Consider the following 19,235-nt stretch of genomic DNA (forward strand, 5'->3'; position numbering starts at 1 on the left):
CTACAAAAAAATTGTTACCCCATTAGAAACACGGGAGAAGCTTCTGACCAGCCGTTAGAGGCGCCAGTAGTAGCACTGCTGAAGTGCAGAACAAACGTCGACCATCGTATGCGGTAGAGTCCGACGCCGAAAATAAAAGAAAATTAATCGTTATGTCGATCAGTACAAAAAGGTCAACAAAAGTACAATAAGTTCCTTCTTTTGCCTGGAATTCAGCAACTTAAAACATTAGCGTATCACAGCAATAATTCAAATATTGATGATTAAAGAGTGACGAAAACGTCATTGAATAAAATATTAGAGATTTTTTTATACCGCGTAACAGGAATGTACCCTCGGAGAGATAAAAGTTAGTACCTTAAAGGGAGTACGTAGTTCCATGTTTATGGTGGATCAACGAGTTCCGCATATCTACCACCAGGTTTAACAAAGCTAGGAGTGTTTGGTGCTAGTTACCTAAGAACGAGTTTTAGCAGATGATTTTGGGATTTAAGTGAGCGCTTATAATAATAAATGTAACGTTCCACCCAGTAGCGTAGCCGGGATTTAATTTCGGAGGGGGCACACAATGGAAACAAATAAAATACATAAATTGTATATACACGTGCCACCTGTGCCCCCCTAACTACGCCACTGGTTCCAACTGAATAGTTTATTATTATTTGGTAAAAGTAAGAGAATACTTTTACCTTTAAAATAAATTTTTATTAGAAAATCATACTGTCATTAAAAAATAGCGTTGCGAAAATAAACTTATGGTGTTATGTAATAAATGTGGTCTAAAATATTTAAAATTTATTTTTCATTAAAAGTTCTCGTTATGAACTTGTGAATTTTTCCCTTCAAACATGTATATTTTAGCTTCCCATATATGTAAAACATACAGTTTTCAATTACATAAAACGTATTTACGACATCAAACTGTACTTTTAACGTAAGCTAACTTACTGAGCGAAAGCATTATATTTATGTTAATTTTGCAATATGCACTGACCATTTCACAGACATTTTCCCTGTAATTTATACAGATTTAAAGTGTGCTAAAGGTTTTTACGTACGTCTTCAGTACTTTTTACGGTAAATACTTTTCTTAAAGAATACACGTTATTCCTGTAAATATTCTCTTTAAAAAATACCAAAACCCGGTAATATTTACAGGACTATTCTATCAACGTGTTGCATCATATTTTCATGTAAAAATGTTCTGTTAAAACTACGGTTTTTTCTCTCAGTGTACATCGACTTCGCCCTTTTGTTGCTCATCAGTCCTGCGAAGGATTTTTGGCTTAACCAGGATTTATAATACTGGGCAATCTAGTTTGCTTACAACATCCGAGTAAAGGCAGAAATCCTTCACAGGAAAAGGGCAAAAACGGTCTACTATTTTGAGCAGGGTTGCCACAATTTTGCCAAGGGTGGAAAAAACCGGGTGGAAAAAACTAGATTTTTCCGTGGTTTTTACCACCTATTGTTTTCCTGTTAAAAACCGTGTGGAAAATCGAACTTCCATGGTTTTTTCCACCTATAGTGACAAAATTCAATAAAAAATAAATAATAAAAGCAGTATATTCTTCTATTCTAATCACTCTTCTTCTGGCCTTTTTTCATATCTCCTATTTGCAATGACCAAATTAGTCACTTAATAGATATATCAATGAATAATTTAGCATGAAAAGAGTTTTTCCCACTTCTTTCCGGTTTTTTCCATTTTTTCCGCATTTTACCAGTTTTTCCCATATGTCCCGGCTAAAACCTGTTTTGGCCGGGTTTTTGCCAACCCTGATTTTGAGATTTGAAAAAATTTGGATTTTTTAGGTGGATTCTTTTAAGTGGCCTGCTTTAGTCTGATAAATCTGGGTAGTTTCATCAGAATTGGATAGTTCTTTGCCAACAACTACCATTTGGGTATGGGGCCTTTTAGGTCAATACCGATGACCTCCCACGGTTTAGAATGATGGTGAGGCGGATTTAATTAGCGCCGGAGGCTGAGTTGGCGGGTTTTGTTACTTCTGACAAGTCTTACTTGATTTAATTGAATCGAGTTATGTCAGCATTTATAACGTCCCACGTATACATTTCTTTAACGCGCTTGTTGGTTTTAAAACTACCTAAGTGGCCCGACGGTTTTTTTGTGGCAGCAATACATGACTAGCAAACGGGGGGATTCCGTTACCATGGCATTATACCCATATTTCCATGTAATGATAATAATAATAACAATAATCAGCTAGGCTAATACCCAAGGCACCACCTTAGACCCAAGTCATCGAGCGACTTTTAATGCCTTAAACAGGTGGCCGGGTTACAATGCGTAGGAGGGTGCACTGAGAGAAAATTATGCTGTCGAATTTACAGGTATATTTTGGACCCACGGGTGTCCATGTCGTTACTGTAGATTGAACTGGATCATTTCGTGAAATTTATGTACATAAACAAAATGTAGATTTTACATTTAAAAGTTTACGGTAGAGGTTTTTGTTGTTACAGGACAATATGTAAACATAACAGTAGGTAACTCTATACATTTTACATACACTATAGTACAGTTTCTAGCTAAAAATGTTTAAACTACAGTTCGCCCCTCAGTATATTTTACAGTTATTTGTATTTTATGAAAAAATATGTGAAATATACATTCTGAAGTACTGTATATTTTACCGTAAGTTATGTTTATTATATTGAATAATTTGTAAAATATACAGCTCAAATTACCGTATATTGTACAGTAAGATATATTTAATATATCGAGGAATATGTGAAATATACAGTCTGAGGTACTGTATATTTTACGGGTAGTCACGTTTATTACATTGTAGAATGTGTGAAATATACAGTTTTAAGTATTGTATAATTTACGGGTTCATATGTGTATTATATTGAAGAATGTGTAATATATACAGTTGGAAGTACTGCATATTTGACGGGTAGTCACGTTTATTACATTGCAGAATATTGTTAAGGAATTATGAGATGGTGTCTAAGTTTAACAGTGAAGAACCCTGTGATCTTGTTCCCAACCGCACTCGTACCCGTGAAACTAATCAACCACACATTAGGCCCTGTCTCTAGGGATTGAATCGTTTGAGCACGAAGGCGTCGGTACTCTCCGCCTTATCGCTATTTACACTGGCTATTTATATCGAGTGAGAGCGCAGCGGGGGGGGGGGTCGGAACAGGGCACACAATATATTAAAAAATATATTTACAAAGGTTATTTATATTTACAGGTAATAGGTCTAAATGTTATTTTTATCTTAACAATATGTAAAATATACAGTTGGAAGTACTGCATATTTGACGGGTAGTCATGTTTATTATATTGCAGAATGTGTGAAATATACAGTTGGAAGTATTGTATAATTTACGGGTACTCATGTTTATTATATTGAATAATGTGTAAAATATACAGTTGGAAGTACTGTTTTAGTAAAGACAAAGCTACGGTTCTAAACTTCTAATCGGTGGGCATTATTCTGATTTCCATGTTTATAGTTTGACTTATACTTCGTACGCAAGGTGGCCAACCCTGTTCGCACGGCCTCGTAGTGACTTAGAAGCCCAACTTAAATAGGATAAATTATAGTAAAATCCCAATTTGTAACGTTTTCGAAAGGAAAATCCTACGGATTATATAAGATGTTTGGGCCAAAAAAAAACCCTAGGCGAAATACCAAAGTGTGGAAAATATATACCCTGATGCCAAGATCGACCTCAAAATGCCAAGATCCTGTATAAATGCCAAGGAGTGGCAACATTGTTCGAGAGTTTGAAGAAACGAAGTTCTACGATCTAAGAATCTACATTTTTCCTGCAAAGACTATTAATACGCTTCGCTAACTAGACAGACGTCGCCCTAAAAAAAATTGTTGCCCCATTAGAAACACGGGAGAAGCTTCTGACCAGCCGTTAGAGGCGCCAGTAGTAGCACTGCTGAAGTGCGGAACAAACGTCGACCATCGTATGCGGTAGAGTCCGACGCCGAAAATAAAAGAAAATTAATCGTTATGTCGATCAGTACAAAAAGGTCAACAAAAGTACAATAAGTTCCTTCTTTTGCCTGGAATTCAGCAACTTAAATCATTAGCGTATCGCAGCAATAATTCAAATATTGATGATTAAAGAGTGACGAAAACGTCATTGAATAAAATATTAGAGATTTTTTTATACTGCGTAACAGGAATGTACCCTCGGAGAGATAACAATTAGTACCTTAAAGGGAGTACGTAGTTCCATGATTATGGTGGATCAACGAGTTGCGCATTTCTACCACCAGGTTTAACAAAGCTAGGAGTGTTTGGTGCTAGTTACCTAAGAACGAGTTTTAGCAGACGATTTTGGGATTCAAGTGAGTGCTTATAATAATAAATGTAACGTTCCACCCAGTAGCGTAGCCGGGATTTCATTTCGGAGGGGGCACACAATGGAAACTAATAAAATTCATAAATTGTATATACACGTGCCACCTGTGCCCCCCTAACTACGCCACTGCTTCCAACTGAATAGTTTATTATTATTTGGTAAAAGTAAGAGTATACTTTTACCTTTAAAATATATTTTTATTATAAAAACATACTGTCATTAAAAAATAGCGTTGCGAAAATAAACTTATGGTGTTATGTAATAAATGTGATCTAAAATATTTAAAATTGATTTTTCATTAAAAGTTATCGTTATGAACTTGTGAATTTTTCCCTTCAAACATGTATATTTTAGCTTCCCATATATGTAAAACATACAGTTTTCAATTACAGAAAACGTATTTACTACATCAAACTGTACTTTTAACGTAAGCTAACTTACTTAGCGAAAGCATTATATTTATGTTAATTTTGCAATGCGCACTGACAAATTCACAGACATTTTCCCTGTAATTTATACAGATTTAAAGTGTGCTAAAGGTTATTACGTACCTCTTCGGTACTTTTTACGGTAAATACCTTTCTTAAAGAATACACGTTATTCCTGTAAATATTCTCTTTAAAAAAATACCAAAACCCGGTAATATTTACAGGACTATTCTGTCAACGTGTTGCATCATATTTTCATGTAAAAATGTTCTGTTAAAACTACGGTTTTTTCTCTCAGTGTGGTGGCAAGCCCTTCATGCCACGCGAGCCAAAAGCTCCCTACACTTACTATCACCGTTAACCTCTACAAGTTTTTATGGAAGGGGAAACCGAAGAACTCGGGGGAAAACCCCTTTAACCAGTGGGGAGAGAACCACAAGCTAGAATTGAACCCGGCTCCTCTTGCTAACCACTCCGAATGAACCGACAAACTAGTAAATTTTTCACGGCACAGCTCCGTGCTAATTTCTTTAACCACTCCGGTGGCTGTCTTATTGACCCAGGGCTACTAAAATACTTTTTAACTAGGGATATTTTCTTTTCGCTAACTGTACGATCTAAATCTAATACAACTGCGGGGTTTACCTGATTGTGGAAAATTGTTACGGCCGATAACGTCACCTCCGGGGGCATATTTGAATCATTTTCCGCCATAGCTTGTTCCGGAATGCGAGAAAGGGCACCCGCGACTAAATAGGGTTTTCCAGGCTCGTATACAATTTGAAAGGGTTCGTAGGCCTGTAACATAAGCATCCACCTTGTTAGCTTACTAGTGGGGTCTTTGGATCTATGAAGCCCCTCTACGCTCTTATGATCGCAGTAGATAGTAAAATTAAAACCCTGAAAGTGAACCATTTCAACCAAAAAGTATACGGAGGAAATAGAGATAACATTAACATCTGTAAACCGAGCTTCAAATTAGCGCTGCGGTAGCTCAAAGAATATAAAGCTCCAGGAATGGAAGGTGTAGCTCCGTCTAGTGGAACCTTTGTGCCTCTCGTTTTTAAAGAGAGACCGGGTTGCGTTAACCGTTTCTGGTTACTCTGATTTGCTTGGCCGGAAGTTTCTAGCTCAGCCAAAACACGCGGCCAATAATATCAATCCCTCAATTCCTGAGGAGGCTGAGGCTTTATATTCTTTTTGTAGCTATTTTGAAGCTCGTTACAGATGTTTTTCCCTATTGGCAACCCCCTCGGTGGTGAACGTTTCGTTGCGGACATCTCCCGTTTGTTTTATCTCTATTTCCTCCATAATCTTTGTTTCAACTATCGCCAGGCATGCTCTGTCTGAGGCGGAGCGCTTCCGTTCTCCGAACACTTAACGAGCGAGTAAAATATGGGACAACTCCTTCCTTCGATCCAGAACCCCGCCAATCCCAACGTCGGATGAGTGCGTCCGACGTTGTGAGAGGAAGATCGTATCTAGGGGATATTAGAATACACTCTAAGAAAGTTCCGTAAATTTCACGGTCAAATTTGCCAGTAATTTGACCGTTAAAGAATTGTCAATTTGATCATTAAAATTCAATGCTATGTTGTAGTAAATAATACGGTAACAATGAGATTTATATTACTATGTAGTGTTGTTAATTTTCCGGAAAAATAAAATGCGGAAAAATTTCCAGAAAATTATCCGGAATATTTTCACATTTAAAACGCATTCATAATACATTCAATTTCCAATGAAACTGTACATTTCCCATTCATAATGCATTCAATTTCCAATGAAACCGTACATTTCCCATTCATAATGCATTCAATTTCCAATGAAACCGTACATTTCCCATTCATAATGCATAAATTTCCAATGAAACCGTACATTTCCCATTCATAATGCATTCAATTTTCAATCAAAGCGCTTAAATAAAAACTATGAATTCGTGAATTTGGTTTTTACGAAACAATTTTCAATCAAACAGCAGTTGCGTATTATAGTTTCCACCTTGGCCCATAAGTTTGGGATAATTACCTTCCTTACCTTGATATGTCAGCGTTTCGAGTCAGTAAGCTCTGTAAAGATCTGGACCCTTGCAAAGCCTCTTGGTAAATCCTTCACTGATTGAACCGTAATTAAGTATTTACGGTAAAGTTGATTTTAAATTATCTTTCATACAAAGAGGGATTTACTGTATAGTTTCAATTTCTTTACATGATTAAATAAACGGTAATAATACTTCTCTGTTACACATTCCAAATATTAAGCTTATTCTCTAAATTGCTTAGTATCTAACAAATAAAACCAGCATGTCAACTATAAAATCTTTTAATTTACTAATATAACATTTCAAAAAAGAAATGAGAGCCAAGACTGTTGGCAGAAGCAAATAGCCACAGTTGCGGATGAAGTTTAGTCAGAAAATAAAATAATTGTTTTATTTTTCACAGTGGGTAATAATAATTACCAGATCTCTACTTTAAACAATCTTCTCTTTTAATCTTCAATCTTTCATTTAATAGACTAACCTCTTATTAAAAAAAATATCTACCTTAGTTCCTAGTACCTCAAAAAATCAAATTAGAGGACAGACTTTAAATATACCCATTAATAAGTGAGAAAACTACACTATTTTAGTGAACTATAGGAGATTTTTTAAAGAGTGACCTGTGAAGCCCGTTTTGAACGGAAAGATAACGGATTTGATTTAGTCGCGTCTTCGGCTGCATCGTAAAAATTTCGATTTGTAACGCATCTGCTTCAGAGTTGGTTGGTAAAAGTCCGTGCTTTAAGTTAGAAACTTTAAAAAATATACAAAGAAAAATAACCTACGGGGGATTCTTTAGTAACTAGGAAAACGGAAAATGAAGTAACGTACTGCTCAGGATGTTTTGTTTTGTCTGTCTGGGCTGCGAACGCGAACGCGTTTTTGGGGCAAAGTGTAATCACTGCGTTCGCAGTTTCTTGGAATTAGGGAAAAGCTATTGGGTCATTCCATGTGAAATCGAAAGGTTGGGTGGCACTACCTCACTGATTTTTACATGAATTTTTTGTGTTAATGTAGGCTTCAAATAATGACAATTCCCAAATTTTAAGCCCTCTAGCGGTAAAATTGGGCATTTACACACAACGAAGGCTTCGCGGCCCCAAAAATTCATAAATTTGACCATAACTCGCAGTGAAATTACCCAATACTAATAACAATACCTCACTTTATCACAAATTCGACAAGAAATCCGAATCTGGCAATGAAATCGGACTATTATTGTAGAAGATATTAAGGTATTAGGGGGGTTCATTTGACCCCCAAAAATCGAATATGACGTCACCTTCGATTTTTAATTTTTTTTAAATGTTAGTTCTCCTGACTTAAGTAACTTATATTTAAAATATCAACAATGAGAAACTTTAATTTCAAGTATAACACTTGGTTTTTTTATTTTGAAAAAATATTTTTAATTTGTAATGTTGAATATAGAGGTCGCTTTTTCAATACAGTGCAATTTAAATACTTTGTATTTATCATAAATTAATTTGAATATCAATCTCTTATTTATTTCAATTTTAATTGAACATTAAAAACCATTCAGTGTATCTTAATTTGGCATCGAAATTTGTTTTGAATCATTATTGTAGAAGACATTTGGGGGTCCTCTAGACCCCGCAAAAACGGGAATGACGTCACCTTCGATTATTTCGATTTTTTATTATGTTAGTTATTTTGGCCAAAGTTGCTTATATTTAAAATATCAACAATGAGAAACGATTTATACTATGAAAAAATTTAATTTTGGTTTTTGGATTTAATTTTTTTATTTAATTTGCAATTTCATAATTAAACTCCATTGAGCATAATTTAAGTGTATGATTAGTTCATTTGCTTTTCACTAGATGTAGTGAAGATAAATTTCGGCTATGCTCAACTTCTCGAAGAACGGTTGAAAGGAGCTAGAACAGTCCAAGGCACAACGAGTCACCACTACTTTGTACCAAAGGATCTAAATGATATGTCGATTTCTAGACTTTCCGGAGATAACGATTATTTTACGGTTTCTGTTTGGTAACAGAGAAACTTCATTTTTAAAGTCTCAAACCTGGAAATACGCTGCTCGCGTATACGGGGCAATTTTATACTTTGGCGTTCTTCTTGATCTTAGAGAAGACCAGCCTGACCAGGACTAAGCTCTCATTATGGAACTGCACCCTCACTGATTTGTGCATTCACACTAATCGCCAAGGAGGGGCGATCTGTGCTGATCCCATTGTTGATCTTTTATATATAATCTACTTGGGCCAAGATAACTAACATATCAAAAAATCGAAATAATCGAAGGTGACGTCATTCCCGTTTTTGGGGTCTAGAGAACCCCCTCATGTTTTCTACAGTAATGATCTAAAACTAATTTCGGGGCCAAATTAAGATACACGGAATGGTTTTTAATGGTACAATTATAATTGAAACAAATACGAGATTGATATTCAAATTAATTTATGATAAATACAAAGTATTTAAATTGCACTTTATTGAAAAAGTGACCTCTATATGCAACATTACAAATTAAAAAAATCGAAAGTCACGTCATTTCCGTTTTTGGGAGTCAAATGAACCCCCCACATGTCTTCTGAAATAATGATTTAAAACAAATTTCGGTGCGAAATTAAGATACACTGAATGGTTTTTAATGTTCAATTATAATTGAAATAAAAAATTGATACATATATAAATTCATTCATGATCAATACAAAACATTTAAATTGCACTGTATTGAAAAAGCGACCTCTATATGCAAAATTACAAATTAAAAATATTTGTTTTCCAAAATAGAAATAGTAACTAGTGAAATAGTACCTTTTGACCACGTGATCCCGCCTACATTTTTACCTATACTTCCGTCGGCAGCGGATATTCAACGCTACCCGTAAGCCTTACAAATACTTAATTTTTTTTATTTTCAATAATATTATTTCCACCGTGTTATTCCACCACAATTATTTTCTATATATTTTATAGTACAATATATAATATAGAACCAATATATTATCGGGAGTTATTATTACATTTGGCAAAATAAATATATAATCAGTCTAGTAAATAAAACACATCAGCTCTACGTTACTTCATTTTCCGTTGTTAAGATATTAAAAAGACAATTATAAGAACATAGTTTATTCGGACGGCGCGGCGCTCGGAAATTGTCAGAACGGAATATCTAGGCTGCGTTCAGAAACGCTCACCGGTGAGTCAGCTGAGTCACCGCTGACACCGGTGTTTTACTGAACGGCATTTTAATTTCGGGTATTGACGTCACGATAGTCATCGGTGAGGCACCGAGTCACCGAAAGAGCAAAGAGTATGGAGGTAATAGAGATAAAACAACCGGGAGAGGTCCGCAACGAAACGTTCACCACCGAGGGGGTTGAAAATGGGGAAAAACCTCTGGAAAACGAGCTTCAAAATAGCTACCGCAGCGCCATTTCGGGATTCTTGTCCTGCTTTTCGTTTTGAAACTTTTGGTAGATTTAACTTTGCCATATTTATGATCTAAATTAACTTTCAAATTAAAAAGGTACTCTAAGAAAAGACCAAGCGCTATCAAAGAATTCTCTTTGGCGCTATTGTGGCAATTAAATTTGTGCCTTTTCGATTACGAAGAATCCCGAAATGGCGCTGCGGTAACTATTTTGAAGCTCGGTTTCCAGAGGTTTTCCCCCATTGTCAACCCCCTCGGTGGTGAACGTTTCGTTGCGGACCTCTCCCGGTTGTTTTATCTCTATTACCTCCATACTCTTTGCTTTAACCACGCTAACGAAGGGTTTTGTACGAATTTCATTGGACGAGCGTCACGAGCCTTTACGCTGAACGTTTTACGGGCGGTGGGGAAAGACAATTTCCGAATTTTCCCCTTCCAACGGCAGCAGGCGCTAAAGGGTCTAGCCAATGAAAAACGTAAACAAGGAAATCCACGACTTTTGACGCGAGGGGTAAGACACTCTGCGAATTCGGTGTACACTGCCGTACCTTTGACAGTGCTAAATGGAACTCGCGAACTCTTGAAAATATGTACCTTTAACAGTGCTAAATGCACGAACTCGGTGTACAGATTATCTGAGACTGTCATACCCCTCGTTTTGACGGGTTGCGTTCTCCTTGTGTGGGCAGGGGCGGATCCATAGGGGGGGGGGGGGGCGATGGGGGCGATCGCCGCCCCTTAGAATACTTGAAAAAACATAACAATTTTTGAAGTTATTGAAATATATTTATTTGGTGAAAGACAATTTATAACACAAATTCTAGTTGTAGAAAGTATTTCGTTTAAGCAAACGAAAACGAGAGCTTAACGTTACATTTTCACGCTCCATGGCTTCGAGCTTAGAAACGATAGCGCCATCTACTTTATTACCTGCCAACTAAATTTGTGAAGAAATAGCAGACGACTTTTGAGAGCCCATGATCTCCCCTCCTTACTTGATGGCCTGGATCCGCTCCTGTGTGTGGGGTGTTGCGTTTGTTGCTCCTAGGTTCCGGAAATGGGAAATGGAAATATTTATCAGGCTTTTTTACGAACAGCGTTGCCAGGTTACAATGTTAGAGTGGCAGTGCTGTTGAAGCTCGATTTGGGCACTTTCAGTCTTGTTCAAAATGCATTTTAGGAGTAGGGAACGACCTTTTGGTATTTTAGAGAGCCCTGCACGCGTCAGCTGTAGCAGAACCTAATACGGGAGGTCACGAGTAAAGGTTTTTCTACGTTACTAGCTATAGTTATTGAAGATAGAGAGCGTGTGCTCAACTCGATAAAGATTTTGATGTTTGAAGTCCATGTGGGAAACGAGAGTGCCAATAAAGTATTAAAAAGCTTAAAGGCCGACTACATAAATCTTCGGTTTACTCTGTCTTTCACTGGAAGTAGGCTGACTGCATGGCACACGTGTTTTGCAGTAAGCCAACTTCCAGTGAAAGACAGAGTAAACTGAAGATTTATGTAGTCGGCCCTTGACGTAGAGAAAAATATTTTATACTTAAATTTTTTGAGGTTTTATTTTATGGAAATACCTATTGAAACAATTTTTTTTATTTAAATAGATATTTCTACAAAATAAAACATATAATATGTAGCTCTTTCGTCACAAGACACAGCCTTATTAGTACGTTCTTCGCACCTGCGATTTGCACGCGCGCTAGAAAAACCTATATTCCTCGGCTCTGAAGCGCGCACTCTAACACTTGACATGTAAAACTTAAAGACTGTCACGTAAGAGTCACTTTTAAACAAGAAAGCCAGGATACTTTATAAAAAGAACTATTTAATGTTTTTCCAAAACATAAGCTTATTGTTTCCCTTAAACCATTTTGCTAGACGTTTGAGTATTTTATTTAATGTGGCGTTACCGTAGAAAAACCACCAGCTCTAGGGATAAATCTTATTTCAACGGTCAACACTTTTATTTAATGTTGTGTTATTGTAAAGTTCCATTTCACCGTAATTTTAAATATCAGATTACCGTTAAGTAACATAACACTAATTTGACCGTTAATTTTACTGCAAAATTTGATACGTTTATATGACTGTAAATTTTAGGGTCAAATTACCATTCGGTTACTGTAAATTCTTAGAGTGTAGGAGTCGAGGATAAGGCGTCTTTCAGCTGAGTGAAGGCCAGTTCCTGCTCACATTAGTGAAATATTCACAGGGATATTCTAAGGAAACAGGATAACATTACAAATTGCAGAGCCAAAAGCTTTAAGAAAACTAAAATCTTTTAACAGCAGACCAACGAAAAAAGATTGTTGCAACAAAATTAAAAGAAAATACGAGAGACAAATAAAAGGGAGGTTAAAGGGGTTTTCCCTCGAGCTCTTCGGTTTCCCCTTCCATAAAAACTTGTTGAGGTTAACGGTAATAGTTAGTGTAGGGAGCTGTTGGCTCGATCGCGTGGCATGCGGGGCTTGCCACCACCCTGCTACGCAGTGTAACCTGGCCACCTGAATTAAAGGCTTCAAAAGTCGCTTGATGACATAGGCCTAAGATGGTGCCTTGGGTATTAGCCTAGTTGATTATTATTATTAAAATAGATAATGGTTAATCAACAAGCTTTATTGATTTGGAGAAATGTTTTACGCAAAATACAAAAATAATTGCGCGATCAGTTTTTACAACATGTCAGAGTGACTGTAAATTCAAAACTGGTTAAAATTTTCAAAACTACATAAATTTTAAGAATTTATCAAGAAAAACAACAAGAATGAAAACCAGTGGACGATTCTCAGCCAATTTTTGGTGCTGTATAGGCCGTGGCCAAGTCGGAGTTCTAAGACCCATAGTTGGAAGACTAAATGCGCAATCATATATTATATTCAAATGCTCCGCGATTCTATGTTTCCATCATTAGCGGCTATATACAGCTTGGAAGTCGTTGGAAGGTAATTACGTCTATATATCCGCACTGGGGTTTTACTTTAACTTCCTTGCTTTCTCCTTTAAGGGTTTATTTCGCACATACTTCAAGGGCAACGACGGCATACTTTGACGGTGAAGCAATGACGCTTCTTGAGTGGCCGCCTTTATCTCAATCCAATGCAAAACCTCTTGTCTATAGAATAGTTTATCTCATGGAGCGAAGGATACCGAACGATGTCAACGATTTGAGAAATATGCTCAACGAAGCCTTCAGCCGTTTGTCAGCTCAATATTTACGCTCTTTCACCAATTATTTTAGTCGTGCGTGAGGAGGAGAGGAGAGCAATTTTTTATTAATTTTATTATTTAATTTTAACAATCTTTTTTCGTTGGTCTCCTGTTAAAAGGTTTTAAAGCTTCTGGCTATGCAATTTGTAATATTATCCTGTTTCCTTAGAATATCCCTGTGTATATTTCATTAATGTGAGATATTTTGAAGAACTTTTATTTTTGGGAAATATTCCTTAGCTTTTATCTGTGGACCACATATATACCAATTCGTTAAATTAACCACAAAGACCTCGTGAACTAACCAGAGATACGAAATAGCATCGGACTCTGCCCCGAGGGGTTGGTCACTCCGCGAACTCGGTGTACACTGTCGTACCTCTGACTGTGCTAATAAGAGTTCGTGAACTCTTATAAATCCGTACCTTTAACAGTACTAAGTACGCGAACTCGGTGTACAGGTCATCCGAGAGTGACTTACCCCTCGCTCTGCCCTTCAGTTGTTTTCAAAACCTGACTTTTCAGCTGCTGCGATGCGCCTCACTTTAAAAAAGCAATGACTTTGAAATCCGTTCTCTGCTACGAAATCGTAACCTTGGGATTATATATTTGCAACATTGCGGAAATTCTGTTGATTTTAAAAGAAGCGGACTATTTCTCGAATTTTCCGAATTGTTGATCCTAGAGCGTTTAAAACAACACTTTCTTACTATGAATCGACCAATCTGATTTCGAAAATGCAAGTTAAAATGTCGTACCACTTTTATTAATGACTTTTTCCGTTTCCCGCGAAAATCTCCATGTTTCGCGAAACACACCTTTTGATTATAATAGAAAATAATTTATAAATAACAATTCTTTTCATTGCTCTACCTTTTATAGATTTTGATAAAAATTAAATTAAGTGCAAAAATCACATCGGCCGAAGACTTTTCGAACAGAGTGTACATATTATCATAAATAACATAATACCCCTAAGTATGACATTAGGAAAATGTTCTACTACATCCTTTCTTCACAGTGACGTCAATTTTTTTTCGAAATAGCGCCATTCGGTAGCGGCGGCATGAACTAATCTAACCCAATTTCCGGGAACGTGATTCCCGCGGTTTTCAAAACAGTCATTTTTTAGGCTTAAGGCGTATAGCCGCACTAATTTCGTTTTTGCCACGGAAACTTTAACAACGGAAGAAATTAAAGAAATTGTTTGTATTTTCCCCAACAATATTAAATCTTTATATCGGGCAAATGGTATTATATTAGAAATTCACCAACAACTCGAAACTTGTGGATCACTAGTTGAATCTCATTGATGTTTATCAATGTTATGCACCAAATACTGTAGACGGTTAAAAACCTTCAGCTTGTTTCGTTCTTAATGTAAAAAGGTTTCTCATTTAGTTTGCGAATATTTGATTACAATTTCTTCCAGATTTTTACTATTATAATTTGAATATACTTGTATTTTGTTACTTTTTTGTACCTGGATGAATGCCTGGTTTTGTCCGCTGTGATCAAAATAAAAATGAATTGATGAATTAAAATGTAAGAATTAACCTTTTTCAAACTTCTGGAATCACTTCTACAATTGCTAATTACGCAATAAAAATATTTTTTTCAGTTCAAACTTTGAAAAAGACCCTAATGATATTTAGTATTTAGGTATAATTTTCCGATAGAGTTAGGCCTAATAAGCCGACTACCATAACGGCCATTTTATTTCTTACATTTCGTACCTCATAATATTTTGTAGCGCTGTATGATTGGTTAAATTTGAACTCTGACTGTTTTTCGATGACCAATAAAAAAATCAAATCCCAAAGAGTATTAAACTTCCGGGTTACAGAGTTGCTAGTCGTTTTTCTGATTTATCGTTGGTGAAGAAAGGATGTAGTAATAAAAAATGCATGAGCAAGGCTACAAGTGTCATACTTAGGGGTTTTATGTTACTTATGATATTATTCATTTGTTTTTTAAAGAGTGAAGTGATAAACGCAATAGAATATGAAAAAAGTTCATTATTGAACTATCAGAAGAGTGCTAAATCCTACAATGATTTTATTAATGCCAAGTTCCCTTTTTTCAAATAATCGAGTTTAATCGACATTGTTAAAAAACAAATGAATAATAAATGGGAACAATTGGACTCAAGGCAGAATACTAAACTTCACATTACTGGCCATTTCGTTGTTTTAGGGCCCGGTTTTTTTTGGGTCTAAAACAAAGCATTTCTGACTCAGTATGACCCAAACAACACGGCCTAAAATTTAAGACAAACTTACTCATAGCCAGGGCCGGATTAAGACTTTATGGGGCCCTAGGCCCAAGTTAAATTTGGTGACCCCTTTCAATAGCGAGCGAAGCGAGCTAAGCGCTTCCTCAATTTATAATTGAGAAATGGATGGAAAATTCATGTTGCTGCCAGATTTAGTATGTCGTCAGGGGCTAGACGGCAGTCCATCAGAGAATGTGACAATCAAACGTTTTTGGTTCATAGGGGTGGACGCATTTACTAAAATTACTCCAGAAAATATTTTGTGAAAAGCAAATGATAACAGTTTTGTACTTTTATTTTTTTCGAACCCTCTTGGTGCTCCTTGTAGGCTTGGTGCCCTAGGCCCAGGCCTATTCGGCCTATTGGTTAGTCCGGCCCTGCTCATAGCACCCTGTATACTAATCTTAAAAGAGAGAACGTTTATAGTGATTATAACAAAATTTTTATAGGGTCTGGGAGTTGAGCAAAGCAGCCGAAACTACTTCAAAAATTAATAGATTACACGATAAAATACCATACTGCCCGATAGTCAACGTATTCGAGAGTGAACAAAAATCAAAAATGATATGAACTAAAATAAAGGGTGGGTGATTGTTGCAGTGAAATTCATATTGTATTTCGGATCCAAATCTTTCAATGGTGAATTGTACTCTTGAATGTTTCTCCCAATTTCAATAACGACATTTCTTATCAATACCCTCTTTGGTTTCCTCATTCTTTTCAGTAGATTTCGTGTTTTTGCCCAATTTCTCTACATGTGAAAGAGGGTTTGATCTTTCGTGACCTGTGCCACCACATCGGCTGCCCGGCTACTTCGACCACTACTAATCTTTACTTCGCAGTTATTGAAATGGAAATCTTCCATCGTTATAAAAATAAGAATTCTTTAAGGGAAATTATAAAATCTTTTTGACAGGGCTGCCATGCTGATTGAGGGCTGGTATAAAACAATATATTTAATTCAATATACTTTTGGTCCCCTACCACCTGAGTGTGCCACTGTCCTAAATTTATTACCATCAAAATTTATGTCACTGTAACTCTTTTAACATGAATCAGCAGGAAACTTTGGGCAGAAAGAGTTGCGCTTGGCCCGTCGTACTTACCCGTAAATAAACCAATTCGCCCGTCAAGGGGTACACTAATAATAATACTTATTTTTACCATTTATAATACTCTTCTTAGTTTTCTAGAGGTATAATATTAATTAAATATGCTTGATTTGGAAAGAAATTTAATAATTTTGAGGTTCATGATGCTATTGTAATTTAGGGGTTGCCTAATTGTTACATTCGTTTGCAGTAGCTTGAAATTAAACAAAAATTTTTCAAAAATAAGGTCACTTCATGAAAATGTTTGCAGAAATAAGCCTCCCAAGTTAAAATCCTAGCGACACCACTGATTAATGTTAAATCCAAAATTATATCCAAAATTGGGCAGATTCAAATTCCACTTTCATCAAAATGAAAATCCAAAAACAATTATATTTTATCCAATTACTATGTATGAAATTAAACTTAATTCGAAATTAATAAAAATATTTTGATCCAAACAGAATAAGAGTCGAACAGGATGTGTATTTGTTCCAGTTAGATAAAATTTTGACACTGGATCGAGTCATTTTCATAAGGAATGGCTCTAGAAATCAAACCAATACGTCTTACGATTTCTCTGTTTCTGTAGTTCATTACGTGAAACTCTTTCCAAATATTATGTTAGAAAGATTTTAAACTTCAGACGATTTATTTTTTGGAGAAATTTAACTTAAATCTTTCGGAGTTGGTTGGTATACTTCAGAGATAAAAGATTGACGCTTCTCTAATCAAATTGCAAACGCTCTTCACTGTTATTGAAGTAAACCCAAAGAGAATTTATATTTCGATATTGATAGCTTCCACCAATCAGAAAGCGGGATATATTTCCAAAAGGTTTCCTCAAAAGAGGTTATCGTGTCGAAATGCGTCTTGCGGCCTATAAAAGGGGCTGGAAGTCGTCAGTTAGCATCAAACCCATTCCAACCGTTCATCTAGTAAACTGTTCAAAGATGTCTTCCTCTATGGTCGTCGCCCTTCTCGTTGTTGCCATCGCCGCCATCGCTCAAGCCGGCATGGTCAGCTTCACGGACTGCGGTGAGTTATTTGCGATTATTATTTTTAAGGCTTAGCGTTCGACTTTGAAATGGGAAATTTTGGGTTTTCGGTCGTTCACCTCAGAATAATTTGAAAAATTAGCCCGAAATTGAGGTAGCTCGTAGCACATCCAACCAATAATATTCTAGCCTTTTCCAGTCCAATTTCTAGAGACTAGGAAGAAAACTTTAATTTTGAACGATTCTGTGGCCTTTTAAACGTCTTGGCCGTATTTTAATCTTTAGAGAACTAAAACGAAAAATCGTAACTAGTGCTAAGGGCCCTTAGCTTCTTTTAAACCATTTCAAAGAAATCAAATCAAATCGAATCCGCTAGGCTAAAACCCAAGGCACCACCCTAGGTCCAACTCATCTAGCGACTTTTATTGCCTTTAATTCAAGTGGCCGGGTTAAATGTGAAATTCGTTGATCCTACGTAAATGTCGAAGAACATATTCCTTTTAACTAGGTTATCATTGTTAATTATGAAGCAATGATATTCAAATTAACATTGTCATATTATTAATTTGCTTGGTTTTTGACTTAATCGTTCACTAAATTAGCGAACTATTTCTTTGTATTTCAATGTAGGAAAAGGCAATGTTCAACGTGTCGAAGTTGACAAGTGTAACAGCAGCCCATGCGTTTTGAAACACGGGATGAACATTAAGATCACCGCCTACTTCCTCGCCAGTAAGGATCGACTTTAATTATTTATAGAGTTCTCAATAAACGCAATTTTTCGCGCAGAGAACAACGCTCGTTCCGTCAAGACCTCCATTAACGGTCTTTTGCAAGGCCGATCATTGGCTCTCCCCGACGAAGGCGGAGACGCTTGCTCCGGTGGAAAGATCACCCCAGGTTGCCCCGTCAGGATTGGAAGCCGTTACAAATACGAAACCCTTATGCCCATCTCAACCATCATCCCCACCGTAAGCTGGCGCATTCTTCAATATATTCTTTGATTGTTTTATGCCTGTGATAACATTGTTTTTTCTCTTAGCGCAAGATGTTGGTCACCTACAAGGGAGTTAACGAAAGAGGAGAAGTTATTGCTTGCGCCAACATCCCCATGGAATTTAGAAAATAGTAAATTCGTCGCTAGTGGCTATTATCACTTTGTGGTGGGAAATAAAGATTAATTGATTTTCCTTGAATGGCTGTTTTATTTTTCGACTATTGGTTCCAAACTCTTTTCACTTACAAAACGAAACTTTTGCATTCGAAATATCTACGTGTTTCGCATACAGCGGACATTTTAACTCCAATTTGAGGTTAAAATGTTACGACTTGTTTGACCATTAATAGGGCCAAATCACTCCTTGTTTCTGTTAACACTGGTGGAAAAATATGAAATTCGTTGATAC

General features: G+C 36.4%; 1 protein-coding gene across 1 annotated transcript in view; it reads left to right on the forward strand.

Moving 5' to 3' along the window:
- LOC149948981 (mite group 2 allergen Tyr p 2-like) overlaps positions 1-18,971 on the forward strand; it is a 327,603-nt gene extending 308,632 nt beyond the window's left edge. The window contains exons 2-5 of the mRNA XM_090174211.1: positions 17,632-17,869; positions 18,460-18,561; positions 18,619-18,800; positions 18,872-18,971. Coding sequence (XP_090030337.1) covers positions 17,632-17,869; positions 18,460-18,561; positions 18,619-18,800; positions 18,872-18,958 — 609 coding nt within the window. The 3' untranslated portion in view covers positions 18,959-18,971. The remainder of the gene's footprint in view (positions 1-17,631; positions 17,870-18,459; positions 18,562-18,618; positions 18,801-18,871) is intronic.
- The last annotated feature ends 264 nt before the right edge of the window (positions 18,972-19,235 follow it).

This window comes from Leiobunum rupestre, chromosome 4, assembly GCF_980474605.1.
Source record: "Leiobunum rupestre chromosome 4, qqLeiRupe1.1.hap1, whole genome shotgun sequence".
NCBI lineage: Eukaryota > Metazoa > Arthropoda > Arachnida > Opiliones > Sclerosomatidae > Leiobunum > Leiobunum rupestre.